This window comes from Heloderma suspectum, chromosome 1, assembly GCF_057233095.1.
Source record: "Heloderma suspectum isolate Gila_16-S chromosome 1, 16-S_ref, whole genome shotgun sequence".
Classification (NCBI taxonomy): domain Eukaryota; kingdom Metazoa; phylum Chordata; class Lepidosauria; order Squamata; family Helodermatidae; genus Heloderma; species Heloderma suspectum.
In genome coordinates this window covers 153,262,192-153,277,044 of record NC_139458.1, presented here as the reverse complement: position 1 = coordinate 153,277,044, position 14,853 = coordinate 153,262,192, and the positions used below count along the sequence as shown (strand labels likewise).

Below are 14,853 nucleotides of genomic sequence, written 5' to 3'. Positions count from 1 at the left end.
TTGGTAAGTGGGTACCAAGTTTCCTGGTTTCTCAGACCCTTAAGTGAATAAAGTTATTGTCACTGGAGTTCTTTTGAGGTTAAGAACTTCTGTTTGTGCTCTACTTACTAGCTCTAGTGTTACTTAGATCCTAAACTAGATCCAGTGCTTATCACAAGCAATTGAAAGCTTTATGTTTGGCCAGGAATTAAGGTTTCTTTGTATATGAACAGTACAGGGGCTTGAAGAATTATGTTGTTGTTACAGAGTTCATGAAAAGATCAGCAAACAAGGATATTCCTTATTAGTTTGGTCCCCCGCCCCCTGAATCAATTTACAGCCTACAGAAATGCAAAGTGCTGCTCCTACACTACAGCTGTATAATGATCATATTTATTTATTCATGTTAAAAATGTATGTATAACCTAACGCTTGTTTAATTTCCTTTGCTTGTTCACACAGGAACTACCTCTTCAGACTTAGTCTACACAACGTTTCTCTTATTCAGGTATGTTCACATTTTCCATCAAATACTTGCTCTGACTGCATAATTAAGAGGTTACATAAATATTCTTTTTTTAAAAAATAAACTAAACTAATATAGTCTGTTGGTAGCAGAGGAGTCATACTGACAACAAAGGTCCGCATAATTAAAGCAATGGTATTCCCCGTAGTAACCTATGGCTGTGAGAGCTGGACCATAAGGAAGGCTGAGTGAAGGAAGATAAATGCTTTTGAACTATGGTGCTGGAGGAAAATTCTGAGAAATTCAGTGCCTTGGACTGCAAGAAGATCCAACCAGTCCATACTCCAGGAAATAAAGCCAGACTGCTCACTTGAGGGAATGATCTTAAAGGCAAAACTGAAGTACTTTGGCCACATAATGAGAAGACAGGATACCCTGGAGAAGATGCTGATGCTAGGGAAAGTGGAAGGCAAAAGGAAGAGGGGCCGACCAAGGGCAAGGTGGATGGATGAAATTCTGGAGGTGACGGACTCAACCTTGGGGGAGCTGGGGCAACAGCTGACAGGAAGCTCTGGCATGGGCTGGTCCATGAAGTCACGAAGAGTCGGAAGTGACTGACCGAATAAACAACAAAAGCAGAGGAGTGGATTGGTTTGGAGACACAGGCACCCAATATGACTTTCAAGAACATGAGTAGTATCCAGTGTGACATGAGTGCTAACGTAAGTTATGTTGCATTAGCATAAGGGGGCCTCTAGTGCGATGCTAGTAGCGTTAGTTGGCACAATGGGATTATTCAGAAAACCCACCATGCCAGCAAATGCGTATTGGCATTGCACTACAGGCCCATAACACAAGCACAACGTAATTTACTTCTGCGCTCATGTGGCATTGGATACTGCTCCATATGTTTCCCAGACTCTTCTGGAAATATTAGCTTGTTGTTTTGTGTCATAGTGCATTTTCAGTGGGATCCTCCCTGCTTTCAGCCGTGTGTATTTTTCTCACTGAGAAGGTAAAGCTGGGGGATGGGAAGTGCTCCTGTACTTTCCTAGTTCAGCTCTTCATCCTTTGTGTCTTGAATGAAGGAGGAATGGGCAGGTGCCAGGAAAGGGCATCGTATTAGAAGCAAAGCTGGTCTTGTGACAGATAGCTGGTGCAAGCTTAACTAAAAACAATGCAAAGAAATCCTGAGCTTTCATTAATGCAGACGTCAGCAGCTTTCAGAGAAGCCTTTTACTATTCTCGTCCATCACTGTTCCTGAGCTTTTGTTGGCCCTGTATGAGGACAAAATGCTGTGGGGCTGAATTTTGCTGAATTCCTTAGTAACAACATGATAAGACTTGAAAACCTTTCAGAAGGAAGCCCTGTTTCCAAATATGTCATTTTTGTCCTGGTGGCAGCAGCCGCCTCACTTATGGATCCAAAGTATAACCAAAAAATGGAATCATTAGTTAAAGTCCTTTTAGCTACAACACTGAAACAGTGTTGGTCATTGTGATATGGGAGTTTAACAACCTCAGTATTGAAGGCAGGTAAATGCAACTGTTTGACCTTGCTCACATTTAGTCCGTATTATATTGTTATGATCATGAAACTATATGTGCACATGGCATCCTTTCAGTGAATAAGCTGTTCAGATCATGGGCAGAATCCAGTGCTAGCATTGGGAAGCCAGTGGTCCCTAAAGCAACTGGAAGCTAGCCAAAACGCTTTATTCCAGACAGGACAGGTAAGTGGAGCTCACAGCACGGAGTTCCGCTGATCTGCCCCATTCTGGAAACCAGCATTTTGGCTCGTTTCCGGGGTTGCTTTAGGGAGCTGTAGTAGTGGGCCCTGCTGGTACAACAAAATGAGCAGAGGCTCAGCAGCAGTATTAGATATTTATGCATGTGCTTTAAATGTGTGGTCAAAAACGTTGCTCTCACAACTGAGTTTGGCTGGGTAGGTGTTTTCAAAAGACAGGACAACATCAGTATCAGAACTGAGGCATACATTTTGAAAAAAGAAGTTTCTCTTTCTCTAATGAAAAGTGAGTGAAAGGTGGGTTGGAACAGAGCAACAGGTAGTGTCTGGTGGTCAGCAAAACATGGCAGCAGGTTCGCCTCAGGCGCACTTGCAGTCGAGAGTTTAGTGTTGCAGCATCCACCCTCTCGAACACCTTACTAGTTAACGTTAGACAGGCCCCCACCATTCCGACGTTCGGATGTCTTCTTAAAACTCATCTCTTTACACCGATTTGTAGCACACAGTAGAGTGTGTGGGTCTATTGCTGATTAATTTGTAATATGATATTTTTATTCTTATATTTATTAGTTCTATTTTGGAATGAATAGGATGTAGTTTAATCCTTGCTACCTGTTTTTCTGAAATCCATGACAGTGTTTTGCTTCTATTCCTGGTGGAACATAGAAATTGAAATTATTTTCCTTGCTTCCTGCTTGTTTCTCGTTTGATATGTGATTCTCTTTGGTTCTGGTAATGCCATGTAACAGCTTTCTGCCACATGGTGTGAGTCTGTTTAGAAAGGGAATGGTATGCTGCATGATAACAAATATATGTGTGGCAGAGCTTGTCATGAAAGTGGCAAAGCTCAGCCTAGAGCATAGTGAAAAAATTAGCTGCTCAGAACAGCTCATTCTGAAAGAATCTTTAGGGCCCCTCTGATGTTACGTTTTTAACTTACGTAAAGTCCTTCATCAAGTCATTCAGGTATGAAAATTTGTAACAGGGGGAAGGTTTTATGCCTATGTTTGATTAGTGGTTAGACACAGTTATGACACCTCTCCAGATTACAATCGTCAACACCAGGGTGACTTGCAGGTGTGCTTCCATAAAAGACTGATGTATCACAGGTGTGTCTTCCTCACTGTTCAGCCAAACAAAAACACTGAATAATTACCACTTTCTGTCTATGAACCTGCTTCCCAGAGATGTAAGAGATATAGGGCAGTATCCAGTGCTGGCAGCTGGCCAGTGCTAAACATGTTGGAAATGAACACTAGCACAACAGGGAGCTAGCGCTTGCTTGCTAGCGCAGCCTTGGAAACCCCCTCCAAATAGTGCTTCTGGAACAGGGCAAGTCAGTGGAGCCCACTTCCGTGAGCTCTGCTGACTTGTCCAGTTCCAGAAGCACTGATTTGGGCTAGTTTTGCTAGCAAGCGCTAGCTCCCTGTTATGGTTGTGTTTGTTTCTGTTAGTGCCGTTGCAGCATTGGATACCACCTAGCACTGGAAGAGCCATTTTTATATCAAAGAATCCTGGACGCAGTATTCACCAGTCCTTGATAATAACGGTTGTGGTTCAGCATCCGTTTCACCTTTATGTCTTAAGATATTCAGTAGACACCTGTGGTGTCTTGGAATTGCATTAACAGTGCCTAGTACTAGGGAATGAATGCTAAAAGAAAGCTGACAAAAATTGATCTGTTGGACTATTCAGCCTTCAGTAATATATAGTTAGCCATTTGTTAAAGCATCCCATTAAAACTAATTACATTTAATGTAAATAGAATTTAAATTCCCGTTGGATTGACAAGGATTGCATTGTTTCTACTAGAATGTTCTAGTTTTGCTTTCTTTGAGCATTTTAAAGAGCATCATTTTCAGTGTTCTTCCACTGTATACTGATATATACTTTCTTTCTCTTCTGAAAAAAGAAATTTAAGGAGAAATAAAATATTTTTAAGTATGCAGCTGTCAACAGAGTATTTTGAAATACAGCTACTAGCTAGCTGAGATGGAGTTAAAGCCAAGCCTGGATGATGCTATTTCCCCCCCACACTTGTACTTTTTTTTTCTTTAATCAGAAAATGAACATTTTCTGCTATTTAGCAGATAGTCATTCATTACATTCACTGTATTATTCATCATCACTCCCCACTACCCCAAGGAAAAAATTCTCATAGCCTTGAGCTATGAATAGTGTTATTTGATACAGAATGTTCTTATTTTCCTCTGCACACCGGTCAGGATTGAGGCTATGAACTTTCTCAGTGCTCTAGTTACACATCCAGGTGCGGATGTTAGCCTTTTATGTGAGACGCCAATACAAACACCTTGGTATTTCTCTTTCCATAAGGCCATTGAGCAATATAGTTCTCTTCTTTCAAACCTCGATTCAATGCCTGATGAAATCGAAGGACGTTTACTACCAGGTTTGTGTTCACTATAGCTGAACTCTTACCTTCAAATTTCCTCCTCCTCCTCCTGCATTTAAGACTGATGGGATGTGTAAATCAATAATCTGCCTATCATGAAAACTAAGCAGTGATACACATTTCTAGTGCACATTGTTCAGTGTGTTGTAAGTGTTCTTAAAAGGGTTAAACCCTGATCTCCAGCATTCACACAGAGGCCAAGAAAAAGGCTTTTTACAGTAGACTTCACAATTAAGAGATTAGATGGAAAATGTTGCTGTTAAAAACAAGATCCCCATGGCATGTTTTAAATAGTAAATTATGTCTGAACTGACTGAGCAAAGCACATTACTAGTCTGTGTAAAACTGGGCTGTCTGGAGCTCAGTTGGTGGTAGAGAGTCATGTGGAGTGGTACAGAGTTGTACTTAGAAACAACTGCTGTTTGACACATAATGTTCCTATTTCCCTCTGCGCATCAGTCAGGATTGAGGTTGCTCTGGATCTTTTAGTTCTTGAGTTCTCTCTCTCTCTCTCTCTGTATAATCACATTATCCTGTGTAAATGACAGTGAGTGTATCAGTGTTGATGTGCTGGTAAACAAGAACAACAACATATTGCAAAACCTGCCATTCCAGACTGTCGTTCACTCTGCGCAAACAGTCATGTTTCATTCCAGTCCTATACTTGCTATTTATTTTGCAGCCGCCTTGCATACACACATCCCATCTGTCAAGTGAAGACTGTAGTATTTTGAGAGAGCCTTGCAACATCAGTGTCCTCCAGTTGTCCCACTCCCGCTCTTATATTAGAGCAAAGGGTCATCTATCCAAATGAAATTGATTGGTACTAGATTTAGGGCAGACAAAAGAAAGCACTTTTTCACACAAAGCCATAACTTAACTTATGGAATTTGCTGCCAGAAGTGGTGATGGCCAGAGGCTCAGATCCCTTTAAAGGGGGTTTAGACACATTCATGGAGAGAGAGGTCTATCAGTGGCCATGATAACTAAAGAGAATGGCCACATTCAGCAGCAGTGAACCTCTGAATGTCCATTGCTGGGGTCAACCAAGGCAGGAGGGTTTCACCTTCATGCCCTGCTTGTGGACTTTCCAAACAATGGTGCAGCTAGGTAATTTAGGTCCTAGGCATCTTACAGGGCCACCCCTTTAGACGGCCATGTGCATTCCATCAGCTATGAAGCACATCGCTCACATTTCTCTTCTTCCTTCCCACTGCCATTCCATGCTTTACAACTGATGCTACATTCCTGATATGTTAGAGCAAATATATAGATATAGATATATTTAATGTACTGATTAAAAACAAAAAGTAATGTATTTTTAAAATTATTTTGGGCCATCTTTAAGGGTAAAACCCTCTCAAGGCAGCATACAAGATAAAAACTATACAAAATATACAAATATACAATGAAATACTGTTAAAACTATAAAAACTACTGAGCTTGTCTAGTTTTGCATTTTAAACTCAAATCTTAACAGCATCCTGACTACAGGAATAAAATGGAATTTGCTTCTGCCGTCCTGATCACATTTACTTGGGAATAAGCACGGGGGTGGGGGTGGGGGTAGAATATGATAATATATTTTTCAAATAAAAATAATAAAAGGAGTATCTGAAACCATGCACATCCCCCCCCCAAGTATAACATGTTTAAAAAAAACAAAAACGGAAAGGATGCTGTGGTGAGCAGTGTTGGCCCTAGCATGCCCATGACACTGGGCCTGTTTGCTGCTGCCTCCAAACATTGCCACTCTCTGGGTTTTTATTTGGGGGAGGGGGGCTGGGCTGCAGGGCCCGGAATGTCAGCCTTTGCTGCACCCCTTTTCCATAAGCAGCTCATTGGCTGCTCTTGGAAATGGAATGCTGCACGAGATAAACCTTTGGTCTCATTTAGCAGGGCTGTTCCCTTTATCTTGCAACAAAAACCGATGCAGAGGGCAAATTCATAGTGATGCTGAGGCTCAAGCTATGTGGCTGCTGCCCTGTGCATGGACTGGTTTTAATAATGCCAACAAATCTCCTGATTTTTCAAAGAAGAGTTGCTGGTGTAGATAAACCTGGCCCAAACCTACTTGGTGTCATTTCATATAACTGGTTTACCGTAGGGGAGTGGCATCCATACAGTTTGTCTGCCTGGCAGTAATGAATGATGGTGCCGTTCTGTGCACAATGTCATCATGCAGCCTCACAACCACACAGGGTGGATTCCTTAAGTAAGTAAATAAAATAAATAAGTAAGTTACAGCCTGATCCTATGCATGTTCGCTAAGAAGGAAGGAAGTCCCATTGACTTAATTCTTAGCTAGTGGTAAATGTGCTAAGGATTGCAGCCTTAGGTTTGTGAAGCAGCCTGAAATAGTTAGCATACTAATATGAAGTTTCTCTGTTCCCTGTTCTCTCTTTTAGCTTAGGGATTCTTGTAGTCAGGGATACTACCGAGGAGTGGGTAGGAGGCATTCAGCTTAGTCCAAAAGACAGATACATTCAAAGTTTAGGAGCATTGGTGGTGGTTGTTGTTGTTAATAATAATAATATTTTAATACATAGGAATTAAATTGAGAAGACAGTAGGAATTCAGTTTTGATCGGGCTTTCTTTTTGGTGTTGGTGTTGCATATTAGTTAAAATGATGACTGTGTGCTCCTGCAAACAAACGTGAGAATTCGAATGTAAGGGAGGGCAGAAGAGGTGGGGTGCTGGCTTGGGAGAGGGAGTAGAACTCAACTGGTGGTGTGTGGCAGGGTTGGCTGATCGTCAGCCAGCAGAGTGTTATATTCACATACTTAAAATAACTTGTGTTTCAAAGCCTTTGTGTTACCTAAAACCTAGGAATGATTAATGAAAACAATAATTTGGCTTCTTTTATTTATTTGTTGTGTGGAGACATGTGGAGATCTGCCTTACGAAGAATTCCTTATCTTTTGGCATTTTTCCAGAAGAAAGTGATCTTCAAGACATAATTGATAGCAATTACCTTAGGTATAGCCTCCCTGCTGTATATGCCATGGTGAATGATGAGGCATAAATACCATACCTAGAACACATATTTCTATTTTCCCCCCTAGGCATTTTTAAAAAACACCTTATCTGCCTGCCTGTATATTCATACTCTATATACTGTAGGACAGAAGGAAATCTTAATGTCTAGATTGCAATTTCTACTAACTTCACTCTCTCTCTCTCACCTATACATATACTTGCTCATCATCTTTCCCACTGGGAAAGACTAGAGGCAAGAGTAGCCTTTGGTGGCTACCGTTTCTGGGCACCAGAAGGTCCTTGATGTGGTGGCTCCCAACTGAACTGCCTTTGCTCCCACTTGCCTTTCCCATTTGGAGTGAACTGCCACCTCCAGGAATGATCCCTGAGGCAGTGACTTGGTCGGGAGCTGCTCTCCCACCCTTCCAAGGGTGCAGGGGCTTTGGGGAGGGAAGTGTCCTGCATGGGCTGGGTGGGGGAGGCCCAGTGGGTTGGCCAGAGATCCCCCTTTTCTCTGTTAGCAGACTGAAAGCTCCCACTTTTGATTTTAAGCTAACTACAGCCCTCTGTGATGTCAGCCATTGTAAAGGTAACTTTATCTGTTAAGTAAAAGAGCTAGCTCTACTGTGCCACAAGGAGTAAGTGCTCAGAAGTAACTAGGGAAATACGAGACTTTTTTGGACATTCAGATCTTTGTACCATCAGCGAGTATCACTCAGTTTATTCCCATGGGGTGTGGATTTGCTTCTGCAATAAATGCACATCTGAAAATCCAGTAGCATGGCCACATAAATCTGTTACTTAAATAATATTGTTATAGATGTTCCTCTGTCTAATGCATGCTCTGATTTGTGATAGTTACAATGACTGTTGCTTCCAATTATTTAGTACTAAGAGTATCATAGGGAGTCCCCCCTGCTCATTCAACCAGGGCCTGAAGTTTTGTAGAGCTTGCTTCCTCCTGTGATGTGTAGTGATCTGTTTCTAGACTGTCCTAAGAGGAGTGTGTCCAGTGTTAAGTGCTAGCAATACAAGTTTACACAGCTGTAGGCTGCCTAGATAGGAAATAGTCTTGACATATCTTGACATCTCAAACCCAATGAATCAAAAGCTTTACTCAGTTGCACCAGTATTGAGAATAGCTGGATGATCCATAAGCCTGGGTGCCAAAGATGGTACCATTCTGCTCTCTTTTACACGAGTAGGAGGTTTTAAAAGGATTATTCATTTGTTAACTCTGCATAAGAGAAGAATTGACCTATGGCTGCTCTCTAGTTTATATTACAGGTACAATTGACCTTATGGTTTATAGAAGAGCTTTTTGTGAGTGCTCAGTAATGATGCGTTCTGTGCTAAAAGATGAAATGTTTATTTCTGTAAACCAGTAATGTAAGCCCAGAAATGAGCTAAAATCCCTCGGTACAATTTCTTAGAACCAGGGTTTCATATTTGATACATTACATCAGCACAATCGTGAGTTTTAACACAACCTTTAATCCTTGGGAGCCCATGCTACGTGGTGTATGTGTCTGTGTATGATACATAATGTTAAAAATTGCTGCAGTATTTCCATCTTGTTTTTTTTTCCTAAAAAAGAAAAATGTATTGTTGTTCATAGTCAGCAGGTTGGAATAGTTGAACGTCAAATGTACATACATATGAAGACCAAATCAGTGACAATATGTCTAACAGAGCAAGATCCTTACATTGTATTTTAATGAAAAATAATAGGCTAACAGGTGTCCCCCCCCCCCGTGTGTGTGTATACATACATACATATATATATATGCACACACACACACACACACACACAAGAAATTTTGGCATAGAATCTAGAATAGTAACTGCCAAAAATTCACAAGGCACTTGTCACTGGAAAACAATTTATACTGGCTCTACAAATCCTTCCTTTTTTTAGCACCATCTACTGGCATATTTTCCCCAAGTCAGCAACATGTACCAGGGGATCTAACTTTTAAATACAGTAAAACAACAGACTGACTACAAGGGGGTAACAAGGGCATGTTAAAGTTCCATTCATGCATTATAAATAATGTCTAATTGTCGTATGGCAACTGATGCATTGCTTTTGTAAACGATTTAAATTAATCATCAAACCATGCAGTAGTTTACAGTAGGAGCACAACAATATACTTGTTTATTTCATATCCATACTCTATGTGCACTGGTGTTTATCAGCTGCAGTGTTTGCATAATATTACTGCAGTGCTGCATAATGTAAATTTTCTATGATTTTACAAGTGTAGATGTTGGTACACCCACATCTAAAAAGCTGGTGCAGAATATTTTAGGATAAAGCTGTTACACCACAATCCTATGCATGTCTACTCAAAAGTCAATCCCATTGAGATCAATGGGGCTTACTCTAGGAAACTGGTTATAGGGCTGCAGTCTTTGTATTTTATAACAAACTACCTTGCTTTCATTTATTCTGCCTACTTTTCCCCCCACCCATAGTTAAAAGCATTTCATTTTAGTTTCAGTTCAGCCTTTGTAGTTTTCCCTGGACAATGTAATCATGCTTTGTCTTCTAGTAACCGTTTAAGATGACATGTGTTTTACAGCTTCTTTCAGATGAGCGTTTAATACAGGAGGGATTATTGCAGTGGCACTGCCCAAAGCTACATGACAAAGTCACTGACACAAGCTGAATGGCTTAGTTGCTCTTGTAGCAAAGTTAGAGTTGGTAGAGGAATAGAAACCCCAGTCCATTAATCATTCGTCTGGGACATTGATTTAAACTGCACAAGCTAGGAAACAAGTTCCCTTGAATCCTATTCTACCCTGGAAACATTTTTGATTCAAAGGGTCTCCCATCTCTCCAAGCTGGACAGAACATTAAAAGGCCTGGTGGTAAGAGAACAAAAAAGGATTCCAATTCCAGCTTTGATAGCTGTAAATACTGTAATTCCTCTGAATAGTTGCTTTGAAATAATTGCCTCACTTTACAAGCATACAACTGAAAATGGAGAGTGGAGGCTATCTACAGGCTGAGTGACCAAGCTGGTGTCAACTCTAACTTTCAACAGTCTGTCCCTTATTCATGGTAGTGATGGACAAATCCGTTTGGCTTCTAAAGCTTTCAGATTTTTGCAGAACAAGTTCATTCCATCCCATTTCCTCATCAGTTTGGTATTTTGCGGGGTTAAAAGTCTGCATGATAATTTTATGCATTTTTTATACCTTTCATCTAATATATGCATTTTTGTCTGCAGTTTCCCCAAATATATGCATTTTTACAAGCAATTCCCCTGATATATACTTTTTTGGTACACATTTTCCCCTAATGCACTGTTCCCATTTTTGTATGCATTTTTGATTGGTGACTATGGAAGGATAATTGTGTTCTAGTTTGCCTATTGGTTCCAGAAGTGCAGATTATGTCAGTTTGTATTAAAATGTGAGCCACATGAATTTCTCTCCCATCCCTAGTTTACGGTTGGTATATTGCTGTAGCATATCCCAGAAGCTGTACTCTTTGATTTGGAAAAGCAGCGAACAGTCCTGTGGTATCTTAAAGACAAAAAATTACTATGACACCAGCTTTTATGGACTACTGTCCACTTCATCAGGTGCATGGTGTTATCCTCACTTGGCAGGTATGGGATGGGTGGGAAGAAGTAAGCTATGGGGTTAAATGCTGTGAAATGCAAACAGCAGCATTTGGTGGTAGCACAGTCTTCTTAGCATTGCTGAGCTAATTAACAATGGGCTCATTTCCTAATTCATAGAATTATATAACCTGATAAGTTCCCATTTTGCAGTTCAATGCTGGAGTCTTCCGTTCAAATTCCTTTTTAGGTCAGCAACTTTTAGGTCAGTAGTGGAGAGTCTCGGGAGACTAAGATGTCCCTCCACTGATTTTTTGCCCTTTCTAATGTCAAACCTGTGTCCATTGATTCTTTTGTCTAGAGGCTGGCCTGTTTATCCTATGTAGAAGGCAAAAAGGCAACACTAAGATGTCAGTGTTGCAACCATGCCAAAATGACGAGGCTAGACTCATGGTTTGGTTTAATTAGGACCATGTTTATTAAATTAACACCAGAGATCTATAGTGAAACAATTGGTTGTGCAGCTTTCCCTATCCCAGGCTGAAGCCAGATCTTGTCAGACCCCCTGCCTGCTGGTTACACTTTTAGGTGCCTAGGGACCCCCCGCCCCAATTCACTACCTCTCAAGCCCCACAGCTTTAGGTGCATGAGCTAGTTAAGCTTCAAAGGGGGGGGGGGCTCCTTACCTCTTGAATCCCAAAGCCCTGAGGGGCTGGTCTAGGCTATTTCCAATCCAGGTGTCTCTTGTCTCAAACACTACCATGCCTAACATGGCTACATAATAATTTTGCCACCTGATGATTGCACAGCAGTACAGTACGTGGAAAAAAAGGGGGAAACGTAGGCCAATCAGGTTCCCGATCCAAAAATTCCTACTTGACCCAGAAGCAACCTGTCTAAGCTACACTGTAACTAGTGGTGGGTGCTACACCTCCGGGAAAAGAAGTGGCTTCCAGGGCACAGCTGGCTTAAATAGCCTCTGGCCACACTAAGATTCACAATGTGCAGACGTTGTCTGTGTCCACATTTTGCATTATCTCACTGTGTGTTTGGACAGCTGCAAAGCCACCCATTACCACTACTGTGCCAGGGCAGCGAGGAGGGCTTGGAAAGGACTTATTACCAAATATTGCTGTTGTTAATTGCCACTGTGTTGTTGTTATTGTTCATTACATTTCTATACCGCCTCATAGCCGAAGCTCTCTGGGCGAAATGGGAAGGCACCGTGCAACACTATACACCCCTCAGCCCAGTCACATGCTATAGATCCTGCTGCAACCCAACCGCACATCATCACACACCCAAAGGGCAAGGAAGGGGGTAGAGAATCATGTCCCTATTAAAACAAGCAGGGTCACGCTCTCTCTGTCAGTCTCTCGGTGAGGAATGCCCACCAGGGAAGTCTCTGTCCCAGATCTCAGCCTGAAGCTTTTATTAAAATGACAAGAGGGAAAATCACAGGAGATCAGTTCCGAAACCCTAAGGTTACTTCAAGGTTTGCTGCGTTTTCGAAAGACAGGTTTGTCTCCCTTCACCTCCCCCCACCTTTAGTACTAAAGTACTAAAGCTTTAGTACTTTATGTTGCATCGTGAAGCCAGTAAAAGAAGCATTTCCAATATTTCCTTTTTTTTCAAAAGGTGCAGAGTGGCAGCCAAGTATAATTGAAGGTCAACACTCAAAGTGTAATAGCCATGTTTTTTGAGGTTGTGGTCTGTGGCTCTTTCTATAGAATATATTGCCGTGTGATGAGTTGGGAGAATCTTCACAAGAGATTGTTTTTTAAAATGTGAGGCTTATTTTCTTGTACACAATGAGGAAAGATGCCAGCGATGTCCTTCACCGGTGTGTGTGTGGTGGGTGGGGCACTGTAGTCAGAATGGTAAAGAAATTCATCTACTCTTCTAGGAATCTTAACAGGCAAGGAACTAGCTAGGGATGAACAAACTTTTTGTTTGTTTATAAATCACTAAAAAATGTCCCATTCGCAACTTTGAATGTGAACGGGAACACATGTTCTCCAAAAATGCTCTCAAATTCCTGAACTTGAGAGCATTTGCAAAATATACACTTTAAAAAATGTTCACTTTAAAAAATGCACACCTTAAGAAAAGCACACTTTAAAGAATGCACTTTTTAACATTTGTATTTTGACACTTTAGTCAATGAGTATGCACTCCTGAAAACTGTGCACTTTTCCCATTCGAAATGTGCACTGTTCTTGTTCAACTGAACCAAAAAAGCACATGCAAATGAGAATTAGAGTGAGTCAAATGGAGCTTTGAAGTGAAGTTGGGAGAATTTTGGCACGCTCGAGCATCCTTGGTTCTCCCATCCCTAGAATGAAAGGGTCTCATTATATGGATAAGTGTTGGCATAGGTAAGAAATTATAAGGAAAATGTGTTACTCAGTTCATTTTTTGGGTGATTCTATGTTAGGGATGCACGAGAATTTCATTTGTGTTTGCAAAATAGTTGAACAAGCCCCATTCGCAACCCCAAACATGAACACGTGTACATTTTGGGAGAATGTGTTCACGCATTTCTGAACTTTCAAATTTTAGATTGCAATTTTCACACTTTAGTGAATGTGAGGGGAAAGTGTGCACTTTGGGTGAATGCCAAAGTGAAAAATGCATATGTTTCCAATTGGAGGAGAAAAAATGCTTGTGTTCAGGAACGAGATGAACTGAGCTTTGAGGGGAAATCAGAGAACCTCAAGGAGTTCGAACATTGCATGTATGGCCATCCCTATTCTAGGTTCCAGTGAACAACATCTGTACTTGGCTGGGATATTTTAATCATTGCCTCTTGTCCTGATGGACCAGGTGGCACATACATAGTCACTTTCCCAAGTAACCTGTTGTTTTAGTCATGCTTGTAATGGCAGAAAAAAGACAAACTAAAGAAACAAATGCAAAAAAAGTAAACAGTGGAGCTTAAGGTGTTGCATAAAAAGATATCTGTGACTTGGTGTAGGTTTTCCATCCCTTGTCGAAAATGTACAGCTCGAATGTAGAATATTATGAAATTGTTGATACAGTTATTTATCCCTACTCTTGGTTTTTTGCAGGTGGTGCATATGGATTCCCTCCCCCTCTAATTTTATCCTCAGAAGAACCTGTGAAGTAGCTTAGGCTGAGAAATACAGTAACTGGTCCAAGGTTAACAAGTGGACTTCATGGCTGAGTGGAGATTTAAACCTGGGTCTCCCTAGTTCTAGACTGGCAATTTGCATGGCCAGCTTTCTGTTTAGTCTCTGCAGAGTTGGTATGTTAAATACTTCACTGCTGGAGTAAATTTTTGCTCCCTTGAAAAAAGGAGGTGCAAACATAACCAGTCTCTCCATAATTTAAAGCCAAAGAACAACACATGTCTCCCATCACTGGTTTCAGAGGAACTTTGTGAACCCAAAGAATTATGCAATATACAAGTTATGAGGAAAACTATAATGTAAAAATATCTGGTACTGGTTGCAGTGGATCAAAGAAAGCAAACTTCAGTCAAATGCCTCTGTTGAATACATCTACACATGATGGGTGAGAGGTAACTGATTTATGAGGTGCCAGATTGGTTTAAACTGGGAACTGGCAGAACAGTAAAGAAATGATAATATCTTTGGACACTTCTATAGAGGCCAGTTGGAATAGCGAGAAACTTTTTGAAAATGTATTGAAATGGTGTTAGCCTAATGGAAA

The 14,853-nt window shown here is 41.0% G+C and overlaps 1 protein-coding gene across 2 annotated transcripts in view; it reads left to right on the top strand.

Annotated features, from left to right (window-relative positions):
* The window catches only part of SEMA5B (semaphorin 5B), a 511,039-nt gene that overhangs the window by 326,481 nt on the left and 169,705 nt on the right, over nucleotides 1-14,853 (top strand). For both annotated transcript variants that reach the window (XM_084807291.1, XM_084807299.1), the window contains one exon: nucleotides 442-487. In XM_084807291.1, coding sequence (XP_084663417.1) covers nucleotides 442-487 — 46 coding nt within the window. The remainder of the gene's footprint in view (nucleotides 1-441; nucleotides 488-14,853) is intronic.